The sequence below is a fragment of the Pteropus alecto genome, unplaced genomic scaffold, assembly GCF_000325575.1.
Source record: "Pteropus alecto unplaced genomic scaffold, ASM32557v1 scaffold3, whole genome shotgun sequence".
Lineage (NCBI taxonomy): Eukaryota > Metazoa > Chordata > Mammalia > Chiroptera > Pteropodidae > Pteropus > Pteropus alecto.
The window spans coordinates 65,448,640-65,475,361 of record NW_006442484.1 but is presented as its reverse complement, the minus strand read 5'-3'; the positions used below and the strand labels follow the sequence as shown (position 1 = coordinate 65,475,361).

The 26,722-nt window shown below is 32.2% G+C and overlaps 1 protein-coding gene and 1 pseudogene across 6 annotated transcripts in view; one reads left to right on the top strand and one right to left on the bottom strand.

Moving 5' to 3' along the window:
- ABI2 (abl interactor 2) overlaps positions 1 to 26,722 on the bottom strand; it is an 85,249-nt gene that overhangs the window by 27,923 nt on the left and 30,604 nt on the right. For 5 of the 6 annotated variants that reach the window (XM_015596535.2, XM_015596536.2, XM_015596537.2 and 2 more), the window contains exons 2-5: positions 21,515 to 21,682; positions 10,483 to 10,659; positions 3,628 to 3,725; positions 671 to 817 (exon numbers count right to left, since the gene is read on the bottom strand). In XM_015596535.2, the coding sequence (XP_015452021.1) occupies positions 671 to 817; positions 3,628 to 3,725; positions 10,483 to 10,659; positions 21,515 to 21,682 (590 nt within the window). Of the gene's footprint in view, positions 1 to 670; positions 818 to 3,627; positions 3,726 to 10,482; positions 10,660 to 19,130; positions 19,203 to 21,514; positions 21,683 to 26,722 lie in introns of those variants that run through there. The other variant, XM_025039458.1, reaches the window with a different exon arrangement.
- Positions 19,095 to 19,211, top strand: LOC112470842 (annotated as a pseudogene).

The following is a 26,722-nucleotide window of genomic DNA, read 5'->3' as shown; positions in this document are numbered from 1 at the left end:
CTGAAATGAGTATAATAGCTATAATAAAGATAAGCCTTCAACTTCAAACATGAATTTCTTAAAAAGTAGAGAAAAAAAAGATGAGTTCAAGAAATTTGTTTTGATCACCTTTTAATAAGCATGTATTAAAGGAATTGAGAATGAAAAAATTCTCCATAAAAATAAGTGATAAATGGAGCTTAACAATATTACTTAAAAATATTACTTTCTTTTACTCCAGCTTAATGTCTGTCTGAAGAAATTTCTTTTATAATAAAAAGTTTTCCTAAACATAATATTTGATTAATTTTATTTGTAATGATATCTTGATATATACTAGCTCATGTTAATGTTTTATTGTATATAGTTTTTCATCTGTAAAGTTCCACCAAAAAACAACTTAAAATTTCTCACATCTGGTTCATAACTTTTTTTAGGTCAACTATAACTATTTATTTTGTAGAGAAGTTTTCACTTTAAGCTGTCTGGTTTGTTTGTTTTTTTTTACTTCAACTTCCTGACTGCTCAAAGTTGCATCAGAACATGAGAGAGGTAAAATCAGATGAGGTTTGGGGGAGTAGAGTGAGGAAAAGAACTTAGTGCTTGGAAAATGAGAGAGATTTAACTGAAGTTATCTGAACAAATTATGGTACTAAGACCATCACATTTTGCGCTGAGGTAGAGAAAATACCTGTAAGTTCGATTTCTTTGATTCACAGAAGCTGTCCTCACAGGGCTCTGCTGCGAGGGAGCCATATTACGGGTTGGGCTAGGTACGTAATCATTTGGTACCACTGGAGGACGCACTGGCTCCAGTGTGCGATAGGGGGAGTGCCGCCTACAAAAAGAAGAGCGTATGTATTGTGTGATTAGCAAGTTTCGGCACAATAAATTCAAAAAGTTGCCAGCAGTGAAATACAATTTGTACTCAGAGATAGGAAAATGTGTTTTAATATAACCCAGCTATCAATTTCAGTCTTTCCTTAAGTGTCACTTCTCTACCATCAGGGTTTTGATGAGTATTGTTATTTTTTTAGTCTCCAACCTCATTTCCCGGTGCTAATGTAATTTTGTTTATTCATTCTCAGAGAGCACAAAGAATATTTTCCCACCAGGTAAGCTAATGTTTTCCAAACTCTCTTCTTTTCTTTTATGAGTTCAAATTATTTTAGTACCATGTCAAAATCTCCCAACTGCACTGCATGAATGCACTAATTATCTTCCTCACCCCTCTCTCCCTAACCTAAGATATTCAGAGGGTACACAACCCTCACACTGATAATCAATAGCAACTATAACCCTGTATTTCCCTTTCTACATAGTAAATACATAGATATTAAACTATATCCACACACAAAAATACACAATTTACTCTCATCTCCTTCCAGTCTCACCTCACTTCCTCCTTCAACTTTTATCTCAACTTCTCTTACCTTTTACCCTCCCTCAGTTCAATATTTAAAAGGGAAAGAAAAAAAAAAGACCACTCAGGTCTTTCTATTTTAGTTTGAACTGTAAAGTACAAAACAGGCTGGATTTTATTAATGTATTTCCCCTTTTTCTCAAAATATCTCCTTTTAAAGGAAGAGAATAAGAGTAAGAGGAAATATGACAGGAAATAAGATGCACACTGGATCATTAATTATTAAATTAGTTCTCATCTCTAATTTTCCAAATTCTTTATGACAATGATAAATACTCAACTGACATTTTGTAGACAAGCTTCTAGTCTTTAAAAGAAAAACTGGGATCTCAAAAGATGAGAAAATTAAAAAGCTTTCTTTTTCTGGAATATTGTTCACTTGACTTATGAATTTCTCAATAATTTGCTCACCCAAAAGTTCCCAAGGATCCTTTAAATACTGCTCTCCTGGGCTACTCAATTTATGGGTCATTGATTCTGAATGAGATCACTTTGAAATGACCCTGTCCACTCTACTACCCTCAAAATTTCCTTTCATAAATACATATGTACATTAATAATTAAAAATAAATAAAGGCCACTAGATGAGATACTGGATCAAGGGAAGTAAAAAAGTATTTTTAAAAAGTTTTGGTATCTCTGAAATTATGATGTAAATATTAAAAAAAAAAAAACGTAAAGTGATTAATTTAGAAGCATCTGATTTCAAGACAATTTTTCCCGGACGACAAAAATGTTCTATTCCAATCCAAGAAAAAAACACTTTGCTGATTGAGAACTATACAATGAAGGCAATGATAAAAACAAGGTAAAGAACAAAGGGCAGAAGAACAAAATGTGATGGTTAGGCAAAGATTGTGTGAAAATGCCAGGCTACGACCATCAACCAGCTTGTGGTGCTCAGAGATTCTGAAGATTCTGCAGAACTCTTGCTGATACACAAGGAAAACAAATAACTCGTACATGAGTAAATCTTCAAAATTGGAGAGTAACAGAAAACTTTATTTACTAGATAATACAGTGAGTTATCTTGCTAACAATCTTGACTTAAAACCTAACAAAATCTTTTTGGTACTATACATGACAGAAATGTAGACATTCCACAAAAAGAAATAAAACAAATACTTCCTCTTGATCTGATTCTCTACTCTTACTCTTGCACTCTACCATGACTCTACCATACTCTACCATGACATCTAAATTTGACCCTGAAGCTTAAATCTTATTTGATTTACTAAATTTGTTCCTCTCTAAGCAGAATTTTTTGTCCACCCAAATACAATCATCCTATTCCCAGCTAGAATTCACTTTTATTCTTTTGTTTCCCACTGTCCTAACTGTAATTTCTCATTATCCTCCTTTATATCCCAACTCATCTTTGTCTTGTCATGATCCACAGTGCTTGATTAGGTTGTTTTGTTTTTTTGGTGAGGGGGCCAAAAACAAGATAGTCAACTAAAAACTTTTAAGCATAAATCATAAAGCCAATGTTTGTCCAAGTATTTTGTCTTTGTCTTATACATTTTTAAGAAATCCAATTCATGCTACAGTGACTCTGAAAAGTTGACAGAGGACAGATATTACCCCCTTTTACAGATGAAAAAACTGAATTGTTAAGAGGCTGACTATGCAAGACCACAGGGCAGGAGCAGAGCTGGAACACAATTTTGGCCATCTGGTTTTTGTAGTATATTATGCCCACTTGATCACAAATCTCGATAAGCCAAATTTTTATACTATGATGCTACAGAAGAAAAAAGTCAAGCTTTTCCATTAATTGACCATTTCTGCCAAAAGTCAAATTTGGAGTCCACCTCTATAGGACCAAATTAAAGCTCAATATTCTCAAAACAATACAAGCTACACAGAATTCTGTAATCTACACAGTGTTCTTCAGAGGAATAGCCTGAATAATAGTGAACTGTAATATGAAAGACTAAAAATTTTACGAAAATAAGAATTAAGAGCGCAATTTATAATAAACCATGAACTTGGGCTAGAATTTTATCTCAAATTTGAAATTAATTAGAAAAATAATTTCAAAACAAAATCTTTTTAAAATATAAAGATGTTTCCCAGGAAAAGGCAAAATTACACACAAAATAGGTAATCTAGGAAGAAAATGTTCTTTTTTCAAATATTAAAATATTTAAATATATGCAGTGTTTAGGTTTCAACAACACTACATGAAATGGTTTTTACTTATTACTTAGTTACATACTCACCCAAGTGTCCCTTTCCCTGACATAGGGGGACTGGGGGGTTTCTGAGTTGGAGGTGTTGTACGCGGCAGCCCACCCATCTTCATATTCTGGGTACTCACCTAAAAAATTTTTGAGGAAAACTCAACTTTTATGCAGTGAAACAAAGTGACCTTTTGGTAAATAATATTATGCTATTTAACAAAAGAGGGGAAGGTTTAAATAGGAAAAAAAAAAATAGAGGCCATGCATTTCATATGCAATTTCTACTCTACGATTATTCTACAGTTGTACTCAAAGGACTCTTCCTAATGTGAAATTTTCAAATGATTATAAATGTGTATGTAAAGACTTTATTTGCCATTAGGCCATCACACCAACAGATCACTGGTTAGACTATCTGATACTACATTCAACTGAAATTAAATAACTATAAAAACTTAAGATTTGATAAATAGATTTGATTTGATAAACTCAATCAGAAATGATGAGACCCTTAAGGAATTTTCTTTTTAAATAGCAAGTATATCATAAAAAAAAACTAAATACGTGTTTCCCAAATAAAATATGCAACTATAGTTTTGATCCATTAAGTAGAGAATATAAAATAAAGTTAAACTGCAAGATAAACAGAAATTTTTAGTTTTTTAAAATAGTGGATCAGCCTTACAATTCAGATTTATTTAATGTTCTTTTATGAAGGAATCACCTACCTGAAAACTGCCAGAAGTTAAGGCATGTTCCTAAACATCTAAACTAGAAAGGTAGGGCTGAGATATCTCATTCAACTGTGAGCAACAGAGGGACCACTGGCAATGTCCTAGTTCCTGTGGTAATCAGACCCACTCAAGTCCCAAAATGAAGATTAATTCAGTCATGGGAAAGATGTAAGTAATATAGTCCTAAATCAGAGCTGGGCCATGACTCCTCACTATTCCATTCCATACTGAAAATGTAAATGTAGGAAAGCTGGGTAATATGGGAACAAGGATGCCAGCAAAGGAGTATGTCAGTATTATACAGAAAGACATAGAAATCTGGGTATCTTAAAGAGCTAAGAGAAGTCATTTACAAATATAGCTCAAATGCAATCTCCAAGTGAGATTACCAATGGTTTGGAGTTAATATTCAATACAAAGGTTCATATCTGACCCTATTTTAAAACCCAAATATTTTGGACTGCCAAACACTTCAAAATAGGACCTTAACTTTTCTAATAAGAATATGTGTATTCAAATTACTCTTGTAAAATGAAACTTCAAGATATTACATCACTGAAATCAGAATACATTTATAATTTTGAAAAATAAATTTAAAAAATAAATCATAATTAGGTCCAGAGCATTAAGGCTATTAAAATTAACTGGCTTAAGGAGGAGGGAGGTGGATGGGGTAAAGGGGGTCAAATATGTGGTGACAGAAAGAAATCTAACTGGTTGGTGAACACACAATGCAATATATATATATGCCTCGCTGCTGAACTATATACACTTGAAACTTACTGGATTTCATTAACCAATGTCACCATAACGAAAAAATAAATAAACAAATAAAATTAACTGGCTTAAAAATGGAATTTTTTAAAATCCTAAAATACTACTTGTTTTCTGAATAGGCAAGAAATAATATATCAAGAAACAAACTCTTCAAAAGAATAGCCCAGTGAACAAGTTGTGTGTGATGATAAAACAATCTTTAATGACAAATGATACCTTTGAAATGTCAACATTTTTAAAGTGTAGCAATTACTGGTAATCCTTTTCTTGCTGCTTTTAAACAATAAATATAAAACAAGCTGGTTATCATGTAAGAATAAAGATTAACTTATCCTTGCTCTCCCCCTCATTAATAAGCAGAGGGTATACTAATCATATATAAAATGAAAATGCCAGAAGAAGTTTTTTAAAAAAATCAGTCCACATTTGGGAAAAATTTTAGGAGTGATATGATAAATAACCAATAGCTGTTAAAACTGTAAGTCTTAATTTATGATACCGGAAGATTTTTTAAAGTAGTAACCAAAGTCCTTTAAGCTCAACCTTAAACAACATAATACCCAAAGTTATTTTAAGTGATGGGGAGAAGTAGGTGAACCAAACACTAAACTACATCAATTTGCTATAAACAGGAAGGAAAAGGAGCAGGGAAAGAAAAAGAATAAAAGAGAGTTTTATTCTATACAATGGAATAGCTAAAATACTTGAAAACTTTCCAACTCTGACTTAAGGTTTTGGTATGTAAGGTGTTTTTGTTTAAATTGCAGTATCTTCTTCAAGTTTTTTAATCTACCCCTCCTAAAATAATATAAACAATCTATAAAATCTGGTGGACATTTCTATAAATAAAACTGGATACATTTATGACATGTAGAATCATCAAATGATTGTATTTGATTAGGGTTTGGATGAGTAACCTAAATCAAGAAACCAGAGGTCCTGTAGAATGTCCAAAAAATCAGTAATTTATACTTTACTGATACTGTACTATCTTTATATTAAGCAAAAAGAATTTTTCAATATTTTAGGAAGCTTTCCTTTGTGAAAAATGCTTCTACGTTAAGTAAAACAATGAATATCCTATGTAGAATACAAATACTGACAGATGACCTGATATGATGTAACAGTGGCAGACACATTCTAAAATGATACCTGTGGTATACCCCTTATTTATCAACCACCTACCAGACTACTGGTACTAGGGTAGAGGACTATGGCAAATAAGAGGGACACTGAGGGGACACAAAGGTCTATAAAATAGCTTCTCTGCTTTTTAAGAAACATAATATTTTGGAATAAAGAAGACTCACATGTTTCAAACAAAAAAAGAATGTCTACAAATTATATAGAAGTCTCCCTCTCCCAAAAGAAATATCGGTGTGAGAATGAATAGCTACTGTTTCATGGAGAAAAATCTGAGCTGGATTGTTAAGCTAATTTTTTTTTTTTTTTAAAGCAGGATTTAAATAAACAAAGAGAAGTAGAGTAGTATGTACAGGTTGTGTCTAGATTTGGAGTAGTGAGGATGGGGAAAGGGTACCCCAGTTCAAGGTTCATTCTACTTTTATATGGCCTCAGATACATATTAAAACACTTCCAATATGGCATTCTACCTATTGGTTTTTTATGACTTTTGTTGTAAAAAGTAGCACATTGTTTTGAAAAATCTTATGAATTTACAGTTCAACTGACTGAAAAAAAAAACAAAAACAAATTTCAGATGAAAAGAACCATTCAATACCACCAGAACATGATGTATAAAATGTTTAAAATTCATCTTTTAAGCATGGAAGTCTCTTCTGAGTCAAATCCCATGTGTCTGATCTCAAAGTATGAACTTTGTTTACAGTCTGTCTGAAGGCATCAAAAGTCTGACAGCAACAGGAGCAAAGACAGAGATCAAGAAGAGCTCAGGAGGAAATCGAAGTAACAGATAAGCCTATCAAACATCAGGAGAGGTTCAGGGCACTTGATATAAACCAAAGGTCTCCAAAAAGCTCAGGTGGAAAACCAACTAGCTTATTATTTGCAGTTCTTCCAACTTTTAACATTTTGTCTTTAATTCTATTTTTTGCCTTAACATATTTAATTATTCCATTAATCACCCTTCCGAACCCACTAATTTTTTTAAGCAACATAAAAAGAGAAATGATTTGCTATATGATGAATATTTTTTCACTTCACTTTGTTTTGGTTCACCCAAAATTATTAACTATGTGCCACAAGTTTACAAAGAAGACAGACACGTTCACAAAGAGGAAGAAGACAGGGAAGATGGAACACTGGCGCTCCACAAGGAGTGGAGTGGTTTGGTGCCAAGAGCAAAGACGTTAAGGAATCTCATCCAAGTGTGATATTTCCTTATTGGATTTTTCTTTCAAGGAGTCTCTCATTGCTCGTTCATTTTGGCCCATCTCCCACATGGAACAGATCATGAACCCAGGAAGGTCAAGAAGGAATCACAGTAGGGTTTGAAGTAACTGAGCATGGGATCGCAGCTTAGGCAAGCTCGTCTAAACTTAAAGGAAAAAGAATTGGTCCATTTCTGTGTTTTTCTTTCAATTAATCTTTCTGCATACTTCTATCACTTTGGAGGTTAATACATAAATGACCAAAATTGGAATATAGACTTCAGAGGAAAAGAGCCAAAGTAGGCCATGCACTGCTTTGGGTCTAGTTCTACCTATTTTATGCAAAAAAGAATCTCCTCACAATTCCACGTGCCTCACTAAGACTGAGTGTTTGGGGCCAATAATCTAATCAATTACACAAGTACATTTGCCTGGGCTCCTCTAGTCACATCTCTCTACCAAGATCTACTGAAATTTCTGTGGCCATACTTTGTAGCTAGTTAATGATTCAGATCTCAGTCATCTTGTCTTGTTATCACCTTCTACACTGAAGATACAGCAAACAACTTGGTATTAGAAAAAAAGAATATGTATTTAAAAAGAAATCATAAAATTCAGCTATAAAAATAAAAAGTAAATGCATGCTCAGTTTGGTAAAAATAATTTCAGTAACATTCTATTTGACCAGCTTCTTGAATATACTCGAATGTCTTTTACCATTAACCCTCCACAATACAAAAATATTACCAAAGCAAATAACAAAAGGAACTATTTCTCTAATTCTTAACTCATATCTTGTTAAACACTATTATGAGCTTTTGATGTTTTGCATGTAATTAATACTCAGCTTGAAAATCTCTTAAAGTGATTTCATATTGAAACATTTTAAATAGCAATTTGAGAAAAGACTGTTTTGGTTTGTTTTTTTTTTTTTTTTACAAAATACATGATACTGCAACTTAAAAAAAACCATTAACACTGAATATTTTCTTCTTCTGAATTTCTTTACATTGATTGAGAGTCAATAGATAATGACATAAAGAAATATAATAAAGCACACCATTTATAGAATAAAAAGGCTATTACACAGGGGGAGGGTTAAATGAAGCACATTAGTTGGCCCTGTAATCCATAACAAAATTTCTACATTGATAAAATCCAGCTAATTTTATTTTATAACAACATTTTATGATAGGGTAATTTACATTTCAGTTTCACAAAATATGTTAACGCTGCAAAATAACCATTTATTCAATATTTGCTAAGCATCTAACATGTAGTCAGGCACTATTCTAGGCACAGTAGATAACTGAATGGTAATGACCAAACAGACAAAATAACTGCCCTCATGAAACATGACACCACAAAGTTGCATGACAAAAATAAAAAATAAATAAAAAGAATTGTTTGTTTTAAAAGGCCAAGTGCAAAAGATCTCCTCACTCCCCATATGTAATATTCTACATAAGAATAAAGAATGGAAATCCAGCCCTGGAATCTCTTACCTTAAATCTAAGCAACCACTTAATGCATAAATGGAGCAAATAAAAGAGGTAAGGAAAAAAAGCATTGAAAGGTTAGTTGAAACTTCAGGATGTGAAGAGAAAGGAAAAAACAAAGAAAAAACAAGTTAAGCATTCGGCATTAAAAAATAATGTTTCAGTAGATCATAGAAAGAGTGGTTAAAGCAGAATGTGTCATGAACGAGAGTTTTTTGGATGAAATTATATGATACTATGTTATTTAAAAACTTTATTAAAAATTTCTTCAAATTAGTGACCTTAAATACAAAAAGTCCAAACAATGAAAGGGACTACAGAGTCCCAAAAGAATAACATTTTACTTGAGAATTAAATAAGAATTGGAGTGGGGGGAATCACCTTTTTATTATATATGTGGGCAAGCACAAATATGATGTTTTGTATTCTAAATGCTTTTGTCATTAGATTCTGGCAGCTTCTAAAATTTTAATAGCAGTCGTTAGTCTTGAATAAATCTCAAAAGATTTTCCTATGTTAGAATAAATTTCAGTTATTATCAACCCAATTACACATCTTATTTAACAATCTCTAATTAGTATAGTAATCTAAATGCAAGAAGGTGTCAATTATAAAATTAAATATCAAATTCCAGGTAATAGTGTTTATTATCAATATTCTGAGGAAGAAAAAGATTTTTTTAAAATTTACATTGTACACTTCCTTTCACCTAAATCTATATTAAACTGAGATCTGACTTCTAACCATACTAGTGTAGGGCATTTTTAAAATTTAAATTTGTTTATATATTCATAAATTAACTGCATAAACTATAAAGTTTCACTTTATAGTTTGAAAAGTCACATTTGAAAAGTCATTGTCTAATCACTGATAAGATAGATTCAAACTTTAAATAATACTTAGCTGAAACTCTGAATAGTTTAAGTACAAACACCAATTTAAATAAAATTTATATGCTCAAGTTTTTAATCACAGTACTCTATATACACAGTGGCACCCAAATATATTTTAGAAGATAGCCAAAATATATAATGGCTATATACTCAAAAACAGTGAAAATAAAAAATCACATACTACTTTTATCTAAACTATTCTCGACAAGATAAAATTATTTTAGAAAAATTCAAAGTACATATTTTTTATGTTCTTTCTGAAAACTAATACCAAAGGTCTGCTGATAAATTTTTAAGAAGAGATAAATACTTTAATAACATACTGAATAATTTTTAATGTCATATTAAATCATTAAAAGATTAGAAAGATTACACCACACTTATTTACCATATCTAGCTAAGGTATTATCATAAATGATTAAGCAAATGCAATTCATTCAAAGATAATTATTTAAAACTTGAGAACAGAGCACTAAGAAGAAGCAAGAAAGATAAAATAGTTAAAGTTGTAAGGAATGTTCAGACTCACAGCTGGGCCAAGATTTGGTTCTCTAGGAAAGGAAAGATAAAAGCTTAATCTTCTAAAGTTAGTTCCATTATGGGCTATTGTTTTAAAAAGCTTGACAAAAATTATACTTACCTTTACTCCATGTCCAATATCATCTAGAATTGTATAGTCAATAGGTTTTCTAATATAACGAACTGGTCGTTCAAGATTGGCTGGAGCAATAATCTTATGTGTCCTTGAAGTATTTTTATTGGTAGTCAAAATACCAATTTCTCTTCTTGCAACTTTCTCTTTATGAATATCAACAGTCTGCAAAAATATAATATAAACACAATACAAAAATGTATAGCTCTAATATACAGAAAAATCAAGATATAAATGCTCAGAGATTTAACATCATTAGTCGTATCTTAACCACAACTGCTAAGTATTCTCCTTTTTGGACCAATATTGACTTTCTCCAATTTTTACACTAAAGCAAGGAAGAAAGGTTAACAAACCATGGCCAGCAGAGCAAATATGGCCCACCATCTGTTTTTTACAAACCAAAAGCTAAGAGTGGTGTTTACATTTTTTATTGGTTACAAAAAGTCAAGAGAAAAATAATGTCATGGTGTGTGAAAATTATGTGAAATTAAAATTTGTTTCCATAAATAAGAGTTTAGTGGAAGCCAGCCATTCTATCTGCTTACAGCAGTTTCACACTACGATCCCTGAGATGAATAGTTCTAACAGAGACCTTATGGCTTGCAAAGCCTAAAATATTTATTAGCTGGGCCTTTACAGAAAGTTTGCCAACACCTGGATTAAAGCATACTATTTTTTCCCGTCTCCATTAAGATTTAGCCCAATATGATAATTAAGAGAGCCTCAGTGATTAATCTGGTTACATTTCAAAATAATCTATTAATATAAGTTCTATTAGTGTTTACTTTTTTATTAAAAAAAAGAGAGGCCTAAAATATAAATACAATGTAAGAGTTATTTTTTACCAAAAAAATTTGTTTGCTTAGATAAAACTGTTTATATTTGATCATGACAAAATGCTTGTAAAATATTTCACTTATTTATTTGTTATTAAATGTTCACATAGGTTCTATGTGTTTCTACTCAGTCTTTTATGTGCTAAGAGAGGGTGAACTTCTTCACAAATACAGACAACTAATATGATAAAACAGCATTTTTCAAACTTCAGGTTGCAGTTTAGTGAGATGTGAGCAGCAGTTATTTTAAATGAAACAAAACAGAAACATCAGTCTGCATATATAGGTAGGAAGGTAATTACTGTTTCTCGAAACATTTGTTATGTATATAAATTGTGTACTGGATGCAATATAAAATGTATTTTTTACTGTGGGTTGTGGTCAAAAAGATTGAAAAATACTTCACTAAAATTGTTCACATCTCTTACTACCCTTCCTGACTCAAGCGGCAAGTAATAGACACATTTGCTAATTTCCTCCCAGTCCTACTTCCACTTCCCCTTTCTAAAAGAACCAGGTAGTAATACAGAAATGGAAAGAAATGATAACCATCATGATATTATTAATGCCACTTTAATAAATCTAAAAGTTTATGATTTATCTTTCTAAACTACCTAAAGTATGAAAGAAACTTGAAACGAATTCAAAGTCTATTTCGACCAAGAGATTCTAAAAACAAAAAAATCTATAAGCTTCAGAACTAATAAACATCTAAATAAAGCATCAAATCAAAGACTGGCTGAGGTGTTAACCTTATTGTATCAAGTATTTTAAAGACAAGCTTTTTCTGTGCATGTTAAGTAAACTATGAAATCTGCTTTCTCTTCAACAATTTGAGAGCTGTAACAAAAAAGACGTTTGCATATTAGTGATGATATTGGAGTTTACTTATTTTTGACTTCAGAGAAATGGAAATTAATTTCATTCTGAATAATTTTTAATGAGTCACCCTGAATCATTAGAAATATGGGCTAGGAAGATTTCATAATTATCCAATATGCTTCAAAATAAACAAACCGAATATGTACTTTTCTTATATAATTCAATATCTGTCAATATCAATAAAAGAAAATTCATCAGACAATATAATCCTCTTGAGACATTGTTTCTACTCTGCTCAATTTTTAGAAATGTAATTATCTTATTTAGAAATAAAACCATAAGAATGCAAACCCAAAAAACTGTAATAAAATTCTTAAGCTTATGGCAAATTGGAACTTCAATTTCAAATTTTCATGCTAGAAATATTAATAAATCTCTGGAGAATGAAAAGGAGGGAGCAACCTTCCACTTATTTACACTAATACACAGTTATATTTTATAATAAGAATACATTTTTAAATCACTTGAAAAAACTGAAACTTAATAAAAGCATTAAAACATTTGATCAAACCTAGGAATGGGGGCACTTACATGCTTATTTACACAATTATATGTTCTCTTTATATACACACAAACACACAGCTCAAATTCATAAACCATTACAATAAGAACAAAAAGAAGACCAATATAGCAGAGGAAAAGATCACAGAACTGTAAGCCTAAATAAGGAATAGTTGCTATTAACAGGCATAAAATTGGGCTCTTAGCTTCCTGGAAGAGAAGGCAAAGTAGAAACATAATGAGTTACAAGGAATGCACCCACCCCTTCATTAGAAAAGTGACAATTTTCTCAACACTAAACTCTAAAAGGAATTAGTTTAAGAAATTGAGAACAAAATGTTCTTTGCTGTTTCTTACATTAATTCTCAGTGGAAACAGAAGGCATATTTTAAAATATAATTCTTAACAGCCTACGTCCATGGAAAGTCAAAATAATTTAGTTTGGCTATATAATATAACGTTTCTAGCTGTCTATAAGAATGACTACATCTTAGAAAAATTAAAGCATGATTTCTCATCTGTGACATGACTGACATTTTGGGTCAGATAATTCTTTGTTGTCAGGGGCTGTCCTGAGCACTGCAGGATGTGGAGAAGCATCCCAGTAGATACCTATAGCATTCCCCAAACCCAAGTTGTAACAACTAAAAATGCCTGACATTGCCAAATGTCTCCTTGGGGGTAAAACTGTCCCAATTGAGAATCAATGACCTAGAAGAAAGACTAATTCACTACTCCCATTATTCACTCTCAAATATCAATTTTTTCCAAACTTTTTACAAGCGCTGACTCAAGATTAATGCCTCTACTGACTGCCTAAGTATAGATATTTGGTTTCATTAATTTTTTAAAAACATCTACAGTAATAAAAATAATATGTGGTTAAGAAAATCAAAGAATATAATTTGTATTCTTGCTATCCCACTACCATGCTGCGTTGAACTATGGAGTTCCTGAATCAAATATACCTTCGACAAGTTCCTGAATTAAATATACCTTCAAATAAACCTTCAACACAGCTATGGTATAATTTAGAGTCTGATTAATAACTTAATGAAGAACAATAAATCTAATCCATAAAAAAGGAGGAGAAAGTTTGGTGCAGAAGTTTTGGCAATCACCTAACTTCAAGTTTTTCAAAGCTTTCTCTTGTGGAACGCATAATCAAGTAGAATAACATAATGAACACCCCACCCATATACCTAAAATCCAGCTTTAACATTCATGAACTCATAGCCAGCCAATTGTCAGTTTTAAAAGAACTTTTGTAAAGCTTCTATAAAGTATTTTTAAATTTAAAAAATGGCTATGTTTTCCCTAAATCAAATTCATATCTTTCAGTAATCACCATTGCCTTTGCCTTCATAATATTCTTTGACATTACAATGCTAAAATTCATTAAGTTAAATTTTGGGAGTATAAACTCAACACTGATATTTAGGAAGAATTTTAATAGTAAGAAAACTATTTCAAACCTATCCTGGTTTTCTAAAGTTTACAGGCATACCATGGTTTCTTGCACTTACCTTTACTGTGGTTCACAGGTATTTCTTTTTTTGTGTTTTTGTTCTGTTTTGTTTTGTTTTACAAATGGAAGACAAGACCTTCTACCAACAAAAAGATGACAACTTGCTTTACTGAAGTGGTCTAGAACCAAAACTGTAATCTGAGGTATGCTTGTAGTTTTATGACAATAAACTTACTCTCATTTGGAAGAGGCTCAATGATATCACTTACCTGTGGCAAGTAAAAAATGTTTAGCTAGCAAAAAAGACCAAAACTAATGCAAGTACACTGCTATTAATACTATTATTGTTTTCTAACTATTAACCAAAAAAAACACACCAATTGTGCAGGACTTAAATGTTTATTGTTATTAATAGATCCTTATTAATTTGTTTCTCTATCCTTCTGCTATTGCCAAGCTGGTCTTGCATGTTGCAGGCCTCCCCCATGACACTTTGATCACACAAGTGCCAAACACAGGCTTCTCTAGGACATTTTTATCACCTTGAGATAATCATACTGACTCCCAGCTCCTTTGCAAGTCTAAGCCCTACTTCACTTCTCCATCATGGACCCAAGCACATGCTCAGGCCACAACGGATGACAGGAAGGTGCTGTATAAAGTGTTTTAGGATTATCCATGCATTGTTGTTTCCCATTACTACAGATAATCGAGAGTTGACTGTACTGAATAGCACTACCTCAGTTAGCTGCCCATCAGTGTGGGAAAACATCTGTAATCAAACAGTTACAGTAGATTAACTCAACTAATTTGGTTGTTTTTAAATTTAAGTCTCAATTTCTTCATTAGTAAGTTAATGTTTCAAATAAGCATTTAATTATTCAAATTACAAAAATGCTTTAAATTATTCATCTTTCATAAAACAAATTAGTCACTAACAAACTGAATGCATAATTTTCAGTTATTCGTTTTTTTAATGATATAAACTATACGTATAAAATTAATCAGTAACTATATAAATCCTATTTTCTATGCAAATTACATACTGATAATCTTAAGTGGGATTTTCTTAATTTAAATTTGGGAATTTTTAAACATAATCCTTGAGAAGAATTCCATTCTTATTTTATAATCATTCTTTTCTATCTCCTCTACTTGTTACCTGCTAGCTACTTCAAAATCTGGCCCAATAAGTTCTAGTCAACTCTTGGGAAGATGGGAGGAACACTACTTTTAAAGTTCTTTAGTTTATATTGCCTTTTGGCTTCTCTTAATCTCCTAAGCCATGATGAACTGAATACAACCAGTACTGACTGTTTTCAGTAGTTGAGAGAAGAGATGGACCTGGTTTAGAAGAATTTCAGTTTACAAGTTTATAAGCATTTTAGTATGAATAATGTTCTATAACACTTTTTTTAAAGCTTACAAGAAATGGACAAAATCATGGACACAGTAAATAACATTCATCCTTACACATAATGCTATATCGACTTAAAAGTAGTTATGTGTATTTATACAAGTATTCAGTGAAATTAAATGTTTGTTTTTATAACATTTTCTTGAAAAATAATTAACGTTAATTCCTACTCCGTTTGAAGATTAAAGATTTCAGATAGCTTTTAAAATAATATGCTTCCAAAGAATTTATGTGAGAACAGCAACAAAGGTAAATATAGAATTTCTTGAAAATGTACCATCCTTAAAATATCTAAGGTAATCCATACCTAGAACCTATCCTAATACAGGCATACCTCAGAGACATTCCAGGTCTAGTTACAGATCACCACAAAAAACAAGTATCACAATAGAGTCACATGAATTTTTTGGTTTCTCAGTGCATATAAAAGTTATGTTTATACTATACTGTAGTCTATTAAGTGTGCAACAACAGCATTATGTCTAAAAAAACAATGTATATACTTTAATTAAAAAATCATTTTGGAAACTGAGGAATAAAGATACAAACATAAAGAACTTTTCTCAAGCAGGTAAGACTAAAAGAGGTTAAAGTTATATTTACTGATAAGTCAAAGACTGAACCTGACTCTAATAACACCAAACTCAAGTACCTCTTGGTCAGAAAAGTATGGTAGAGGATGCATGAAAGCGACTACCTGTGGTCTCCTAGTGGTCTAAGATGATTTTTTTTAAACTGCTAAAATATATTATTAACTCTTAATAAAGAGTAGTCAAAATCTAAAACATTCTGATCAAAATGAGTCTGCACATGCTTTTCAAACCCTTGCTGGGCATAGTCAGGAAGGAACTGCTCTGTGCACATTGGGCATACTCTCCAGCGTGACTTCCAACACGTTCAAATTTGCTTTGATCACAGTTGGGAGGTAACTTTAATTCATAGAGGTTGCATTTCTTGTGAACATCAAAGGTGGAATCAAAGTAAAAGCCTGTTCCATGCCCACGTAAATCAATGCTTACTTGTAGGATCAGGAGCAGTGGGCACGTTCTCATCTTCTTTCCTATCCTCAGGGTCTTCTAAACCACCAGGCCAACTAAGATTACAAGCAGGTTGGCTGCAAACAACGTTATCTTCTAGTCCCCAAGAGGGTACGCTCACAGGTGGCCTTTGGATTTCATCTGGGTAAGAATCTCCATCTGCTTCATGTGTATTAGTATATTTATTCCCCAGTTTGCAAAATTATGTGATTAAAGAAAGCAGGGATTATTGTTACTGCACTGACAATATGTATTACATGTGTGTTATTTAGCAGAATATTTACAAGTTTCTGTTGATCTTACTGGTTGAGCATGACTATTAAATATTATGTGATAAAAAGTTTATCATACAGTCTTGCAAGTAATTCTTTGAATATAGAAACTTGTATAATTTAGCCTATGACATGATGGTTTTTTAACCCATTTTAGAAATGGAGCTACAGAATAAGATCACATGCTTACAGTATAGCAAATATCCTTTTTATACTTGAAACATTTGCTTTAGGCATATTTTGCTAATTTTATAACTAAAATTTTTTAGAATAACCTATTTAAGCCATCTTAAAGTTGTACTTCTAGCTAATGGGAAAATGGAACAAGATATGTGAGTACAATTGTTTAAAATTAAATGATCTACTAAACAGTGGTGTTTGTGGCATAAAATCACAGATGTATCCATATCTTTTTCATATTTTCCTAACAAGAATATAACTTTGAAATAACATTCTCAGTGACTAAAAATGTAATATATAAACCCAAATCAAAGCTATGTGTTTAAGTTATATCTCTGCTGTGTATAGTATTCTCATTGACATTAAAGAGGACACATTTTTGGAGATTAATAAAAATTAAAAAATCAAAAATATTACTAAAAAATACTAAGCTCAACACAAGGTTGCCACAAACCTCCAATTTGTAAAAAAAAAAAAAAAAAGCAATAAAGCAAAGCGTAATAAAATGAGTACTTCCTTATGGATATGGTGAGTGTAATACAAATTAGTACATTATTAAACACTATACTGTCCTTTGAGTTCAAAAAAATGTCTCATACCAAATATTTGTAATCAATTCTGCCTTATTCTTCAAAATGTTTGACATTTAGAAAATGGGTTGTTACTGTTTTTATTTTGAAGTATTTTTCCTGATATGTGGTTGGTAGAATCAATGGCACTCTCATCATCAGATTCGAATTCAGAGTAATTTGGGAAATAGTTCAGTTACATCAAAGTGATAGGTGGCTGAGGTCAGCAGAGCACAGACTGAGACGAACAGCAGAGCCAGAATAGAAAAATAAAATAGCAAACAAAAATCAAGCATATTTTTGGGAAACTCAGAATAAAGAAGATAGCTCAGAAATCCTCTAATCAGTCTTATCTATTTACTGATGAAAAAACTGAAATTCAAAGAAGCTAAATGTCACACACGTCATCAGAAGAACCAAAGTGAAACCTAGATCTCCTACCCTCCCGCCTCCCAATCTTACTCAGTGTTCATTTCCACTAAAATGGAGAAAAGAGCTAGAACACTAGGAGGCTGAAAAGTGACAGGGTTGTTAGAGACAGAAAAAAGATACTGATGTAGAAAGAAATCAAATACCTTAGATAATATAATATATACTAGTCCAGACAATCTTGACAAATCTTGATACATACCACTATTCCAATAAATATGTGATCTTGTCTTTGACCTGACTGAACCTCCACTTCTTTGCTTCTTCAACTCGATCTTATCTCCAAATTCTCCAAACCTAGTATTTTTGCCCAAATTACAAAAAGAAATCTGGTCTCAAGATGCCTTAAGAAATTCCAGGACATGAACAATAGACTAGTGGTTACCAGAGGGTAGGGAAAAGAGGGGAAGGGGGAGATAGATGGAGTAAAAGGGGTTATACATGTGGTGACAGAAAGAAATCTAACTATGGGAGGTGAACACACAATATAAATATATATGCTTTATTGTTAAAATGTACAGCTGCAAGTTACCGGATTTCATTAACCAATGTCACCATAAAAATAATTAATTAACTAAAAAAAACAAACAAAAAAACCTTCTGGCTTCCTCTAAAAACCTAATAATATTTTTAAATAAAGCATAATAATAATAAAATTTAAGCACCAAACATTTGAAAAAACAGTATTTTAGAGCAAGGGCTTGCAAACTACACCCTATATGCCAAATATGGCCCACAGTCTTCTATATGGCACACAAGCTAAGAATGGTTTTTACATTTTTAAATAGTTGTTTAAAAACATACACATACAAAGAATAGGAGACTGAGACCTTCGTGGCCCAGAAAGCCTAAAATACTATCTGTCCTTTACAGAAAAAGTTTGCCAACCCTTGCTTTAGAATATTTACTGAGTATTGGCTTTGTGAACAAAAAACATTTTCTCTTAAACTACAATATTTCAGTCTAAAGAGCATCAAAAAGTTTTAATGTTCAATTGACTTTTAAAACAAAGGACTCTAACCCTGAATAAGCCTGATCCCACCTGATCTCGGAAGCTAAGCAGGGTTGGGCCTGGTTAGTACTTGGATGGGAGACCACTTAGGAAGACCAGGTGCTGTAGGTGTAAAAAATAAAAAAAAAGGGATTGTAAGCTGACAAAGTCCTTGCAAACTGTGAGGTCAACCAAGGGTTGCCTCGCCTAAAAATAACAAAACAAACAAACAAAAACCAAAGGACTCTACTCATACATTAAACATAACTGAAAAAAATTTCAATCCTTAAGGCAAATGCTAAAAAATACATAATTTTTTAAAAAAATTTACTCTTACTTAATTGCTATAACTCCCATCAGCCCATTTCTCCTACTCAATCCTTCATCCAACATATTTTGTATAAACTCAACAGCCTCTGTACAACTGCAGATCCCTCACCTCTTTAGGTATTGCCTTTCAGACACTCAACTCTAAATGAAGATGGTTCAACATATTCTTGACAGCTCTGAATTAAGCCCCTGTTATTTCTGACCTACTAAACTCGATCTCTTCTATTTTTACTTGTTCCATTAGAATTGTTTTAAAAGATAGTATTGATTAGACTATGTTAATATAAATTTATGTGATACTCAAATATTGACATTAAATAAATACACATAATTACAACCTCAAGTAGACTTATTCATTTTCCTCAAGGTTGCTACTCTTCTTTACCCAAGAACTACAGAATTCTAATCAGAAAATAGATGATTATCCCTCATTGTCATTTGTTTGTTGTTATCATCTACCCACATAACCTCTCTTACTTTCTCCTACAAACTAATAAAAAGTTGTCCCTTCTTTTTAGAATCTCTAATATATTAATTTCTCCTCAGCATTTGCACGTTCTTCTTATTTTCTTTTTGGGGTCCTCTGCTAAGACACAAACATGCAGAAATTTTATGTCTCTCAAGTAAAAATTCTGAAATTCTATATCAGATTATTTAGTCAACATCCCTCCTACCAAGTTCATCTATTTAATCATTTAACTTGCCACTGATTATTTCCTCTAGGAGGTCTTTTCAGAAAAAAATTTACCTCTCACTCATTAAAACTCATCAATTCTTTGTTGTTGTTTTGTTTTTTTAAGAGACAGCAATAATCAATAAATTATACATTATCTACAGAAGTTTATATGAGATGTGAAGAAACCCTTACAGTAGCAAATTCAGACGTAAGGTTAAATAACATTATATTAAAAATCTCTCCAAATTAATCTGATGAATATTCAGATAACAGAAATATAAAAGAGACCTTCTATATCTGATTCAATTATCTAGATTATAGTTGATTTAATTATATAAATTAAACTTCAGATTTTGAAAAATTGTTGGATTAGTCAATTTCAGAAGCATCCTGAACTCTTAAGATAGACAGGAAAAAGATAATATGCACATCTTAAAACTTTTTAATCTAGAAGAGTTCTAATCATTTAGGTCTAAAAAAGATTGAATACACCCAAGTTATTCAAATGATGAGTGCTAAAACAGAAAAGCTCCAAAAATCTCTTCTATGAGAAGCAGACAGATCAAAACCTTTATCATTTTAACGTTTTTAAAATTTTTTTTGCAATTATTAATTGGTTTTTCATTGCAACATTATTTAAAATGGCCCCAAAATATAAGAATTAGGAAAGCTATGACATATATATGCAACATTATGCAGCCATTGAAAATGTTTGTGAAGAGCTTATGACATAATGGGACGATGTTTGTTTTAATAGTAAGGTAAAGAACAGAACCCCAAATTCTATACATAATAATCACAGCTACATTTTAAAAACTGCAAGAAAAAAAAATTAGAAAACAATATTATCAAAAGAGTAACAGTGAAAAGCTTGAGTAATAGGGAAAGGGTTTGTTTTTCCATTTTTTTTCCTCTTTTATCTATATACTCATGAACATGACTTTTACAATGGAAAAAGTATAGCCTTAACTTTTTTTAAGTTCTATACAAAGATAATTTAACAAGGTCATTTAGATTAATCTTTCTGTAATTAAAGTATGGTACTACTCTGGTAACAAAAATCCTACTAACAGAAAAAAATGTAAAAAAGTCAACAAGCTATCACGTTTATATTTTTAAAAAGATAAAGAAGTGTGACATTTGGTAAAAGTTGGAAGGGAACAAGACAAATTTTTACCTCAAGGCTTATTATTTTAACATGACAACTGAGTTTTGATGGAAACCATTCAAGTTTACTTCCCTATCAAAATCAGAGAAGATAATCACTCCACAAAAAGGATCAAAAAACACTGATTTTGTAATAATGAGTTTGTATTTTCCAAATCATACATGTGAGTTAACTCACATAATAAAGGCTGCCAGCATTACAGATTGCCTGTGTTTATTAATTGGTCCTCATAGACAAAATAGGAAAATAGCATGATCTCACTTGTGAAATATGATTGATTGATGATTCCATCCTTCGTAGCTGGGATGCCTGGATATCCAGCATCTGCAGGACATTGTTGGCCAGGGTATTTATCAGATAGGCAACACTTGCTAAGGACTGGGTGGTGTAGGCTTTGGTTTCTTCTAGGGCTCGCTGCTTATCTGCTGACTAGGAAGAAAAAAAAATCATTAATTCAAAGATAACTCATTCTATCAAAGTCTAATCTACAAAGATACTCATCAAAACCATTCTGTTGCTGAATCTACACACATTAAGTAAAAATGTTCTGAAAACTAATTATGTAAACCCAACAACTGAGTTTGCTAATACTTTCATGTTGAATAGATACATCTTTGTACAGATGCAAATAAAATCCTGAAGCCATTATTTAAAAAATGAGATCCAATGGGTATTTTGAGCAACTGCAGCAAGTACAAAGATTCTCAATGTCATTGTTTGGAAAGTTGGCATTGACTTGAATGTACAAATTCTGACCTATTTTTTTCTACTTTCCTGAATTCCTCCTTTCCTTCCATTTTAACATGTGAGAAGATAACGTGGCTATAACGTAACATCTGATTAAAGTAATTGTAATATGATAATAATGATAAATAAAAATGGTAATTATGATAAAATAATGAAAGGATCCTTTCTTCCCAAGCATTTTAAGTGTTACAACCTTAAAGGACATAAATTGCCAAGTATCATAAACTCTACTTGAAAAACAGTACATAGTAAAAACTGATTATTTCCAAAGTCACAATGAAAAACAATGGTAAAGAGACCCATGCTATGCTGCTGCCAAACACCATCTTCTTGCCCTAGTTCTGTAGAAAGACTTCATGGTTCAGTATAAAGTACACACGCCTCTGAACAGAAACCTTTTATCTTAATGTCAGTTCTACTATTTACTACAACATGTCAACTTAGACAAGAGTCGGTTTCTTAATTTCCACAATTACAAAGCAGAGGAAATGAACCTCTGTATCAACCATTCTAAGGAGCTGTGAACTTCAAATAAGATAATGGATGTAAAACCACTTTCTAAAACAACAAATCATGATATCAGGCGTCCCCAACTCCCAGGCCGATGGGTACTGTTAGGAACCAGGCTGCACAGCAGGTGAGTGGCGGGCAAGCAAGTGAAGCTTCATCTGTATTTCAGCCGCTCCCCAGCATTAACATCACCGCGTCAGCTCCACCTCAGATCATCAGGCATTAGATTCTCATAGGAGCACTGGTCCCTGGTGCCAAAAAGGTTGGGGAGTGCTGTATATAACAACTGTCATTAACTCTCTGAATGGTCATTAACTGTTCAAAGTCCACTATGTCCCATTCTCCCGTCTCCCACATACTACAGGAGTCAGAATCAACAACCCTAGACAGGGTTCCAAAGAGTAGTGGTTAGTACATCTGCTTTACACGCAGAAGGTCCAGGGTTGGCGCCCCAGTGGAGCCACGGTCCATACCCCGGGTGTGCCAGGCCCCAGATGTGCACCCCAAGCATGTGGGAGAAGAAGCTCCACCTTCAAAGATCCAGAGATCCAGTTCTTAAGGGGAGATTTTCAGAGGAGGATTGCTCTAGCATCTGCTTTTTCCAGTGAACAGTGACTTTGGCATTCGGGCGGCAGTGGAACAACCCTAGACATAAATTTTTCCAGGGGAATAAAAATTCTTTTGAAGCAGCAGTTAACAAAATAATCAAATGACACCATTTTAACTTGAAAAGAGTTAAGAATCACTGTTAGCTTTTTATTTTTTCTTTTCTATTCTAATCTTTAGTAATCTCAGTCTTATGATGCTTGAATTAACAATGGAGTTGAAACCAAACTTGGTTAAAGATAAATACTTTTAAAAAACACCCTATAGACTTCCAGATTCTGGTTGTGCATGAAGGGAGCTTGGAAGTTGCCACTCCATCCTAAAAACAAAAAGCTAAACATACTGGAAAAATTAATAACTTTTCTTGAATTCACAGTAGGAAACAGTAAGTCATTAACACTTTTTAGACATTACTCTAAATCAGAGTATTTCTTATAGAAAATCATCCAAAATTAACACACTTAGATATAATTTTATTAATATGCTTCAAAAGATCAAGGGGATGGATATCTGGAGAGAGATAATTATTTTCAATGTATCCGTTTTTATAATGACAGCACTTGAGATTATTTGAATATTATTATTAATCACTTCATGTTATGCCTTTATTCCTAGTGTATATGTGAAATCATGTGGCTGACTGTTGCTACATCAAAGAAAATATATTAGGTGGGCTTCATGTAATACTTTTCCATGAAATATTAAGGACCCTATAATGTAAAATGTATAAAAGCAAATCTAAATGGAGATGCTATTTGTGGTTGACTTACAACACTGATGTAAGTCACCATAAAATAAGTGTTCTGGGTGTCATTCTTCATTAAAGTGAAACAGAGGAACACTCTGAATTTTATAAATAAATTGTTATACCAACTGCTTTTTAAGGAAAAAAGAAGCTGTCAATCCATTAAAATCCTGATGTAGCTTCATAACAGCAATAGTTATAAGTCAAAAATATTAGTTAATGTGGTTGAAAATAAGAAATCATCACAGATACCAGAGAAAAGTATAGCTAACTCTTCCCTAAAAAAGCATAAATTTATCGTAAAACTACATTCACTAAATAATCACAACCACAACTCTAAGATCATTATATTAAAAGAACAATACTTCTTGACTGCCTGTAATCTGTATTTTGACCAGGAAGCAAATAGTGAATTTCAAAATTTTTGTTTAGACTATGTGTGAACCTAATAAAATTAAATGGTTTTTAATGTGTTAGAAAGGAAAAAAAAACCCAACCCATTCTTGGATCCCTAAGAGAGGGGAAAACACACAGAGAGGTTTGCAAATGACACAATCATCTATGTAGAAAATCCAAAAGTAGTGACCAAAAAAAAATAAAACAGAATAAGTCGAATAAGAAATTACAGCAAAATTGCAAGATACAAAGTTAATATACAAAAGTCAATTGCCTTCCCATATATCTGCAATAAACAAGTAGAATTTGACACTAAAAATACACCACCATTTACATTAGCACCCCAAAATACAAAATGCTTACGTATAAATCTAACAAAATATGAACAAGATCTATATGAGGAACACTGTAAAACTGATGAACAAAATCAAGAACTAAATAAATAGAGACAGTCCATGTTGATGGAGAGGAACACTCAATATTGTCAACATGTCAAACCTTCTCAAATTGAAATAGATTCAATGCAATCTCAACCAAATCCCACCAAGTTATTTTGTGGATATCAACAAACTGATTCTGAAGTTTACAAGCAGAGGCAAAAGACCTAGAATAGCCAACACATTATTGAAGAACAACAGAGGTGGAAGACTAACACTACTTGTCTTCAAGACTCACTATAAAACTATAATAATGAAGACAGTGTGATACTGGTGAAAGAAGACTAAAAGGTCAATGGAACTGATTCAAGAGTCCAGAAATAGACCTACATAAAATAAAGTCAACTTATCTTTGACAAAAGAGCAAAGGCAAGGCTATGGAGCAAAGATAGCTTTTTTCCAACAAATGGTGCTAGAACAACTGGATATCCACATGCAAAACTATGAATCTAAACACAGTATGTTCTTCACAAATATGAACTCAAAATGGATCACAGACCTAAAAGGTAATTGCAAAACTATAAAACTCCCAGAATATAGGAGAAAACCTAGGTGACCTTGGGTATGACAATGACTTTTGAGATACAACAAAGTCATGATCCATGAAAAATAATCGATAAACTGGATTTCTTTAAAATTAAAAACTTCTGCTCTGCAAAAAGCAGTGTCAAGAGAAATGAGAAGACAAGCCACAGACTGGGAGAAAATATTTGCAAAAGACATATCTGATAAAGGACTGTTATCCAAAATATACAAAGAACTCTTAAAAGTCAACAATAAGAAAATAAACTAAAATACAGGCCAAAGACCATCACAGATACCTTAACAAAGAGGGTATACAGATGGCAAATAAGCATATGAAAAGATGCTCTACAACATATGTCATCAGGGAAATGCACATTAAAATGAGATACTACTACACACCTATTAGATTGGCCCAAATCCAGAACACTGACACCAAATGCTGGTGGGGATATGGAACAAAAGGAACTCTCATTCACTATTGGTGGGAATAAAAAAAATGGTATAGCAGCCACTTTGGAAGACAGTTTGGCAGTTTCCTACAAAACAAAATATATTCTTACCATATGATATAGCAATCATGCTCCTTAATATCTACCCAAGGGAATTGGAAATTTATGTCCACACAAAAACATATACATGGATGTTTATGACAGCTTTATTCATAACTGCCAAAACTTGGAAACAACCAAGATAGACTTCAGTAGGTGATGGGGTACATCATACAATGAAATACTAATCAGTACTAAAAAGAAATTAATTATAAGCCATGAAAAAACATGAAGGAATCTAAAATGCACATTACTAAGTGAAAGAAGCCAATCTTAAAAGGCTATCCATATTGTGTAGGTGCAACAATATGACATCATAGAAATGGCAAGCCCATGGAGATAATAAAAAGATCAGTGGTTCCCAGGGGTTGGTTGGGGAAAGGATGACTAGGTGGAGCACAGGGGATTTTTAGGGCAGTGAAAATACTCTGTATGATACCATAATGATGGACGCATGTCATTCCACATTTGTTAAAACTCATAGAATGTACACCACCGAGAGTGGACCTTAAACTATAGACTTTGAGTGATAATGATTTGTCAGTGTTTAGCAAGGTTTATCAATTGAACAAATATACTACTCTGATGAGAGATTTCTGATGAAATCTCTATACCTTCATCTTAATTTTTCTGTGAACCTAAAACTGTCCCCAAAAAATAGTTTAAAAAAAACCACCACCATACATGCTAGGATTCCATAACAGCTACTTTTATGACAATTTTCATTTTCACAACTACTAATGCAAACAAAAGATGTTAAAAATTACACTGCTATTAAAATTATGTATTTAAAAGTTACATATTTATATAAAATTGAAATTATGCTTATAAATTATACCATAAGCTGAAATTATAAGAATTTAACATGGATACCCTACAGTTGAAAGTAACAAAACTTCAATAAAAGTCTTCTCACTTTAATTGTAGAGCAAATTAATGATTAAAAAGGCAAACT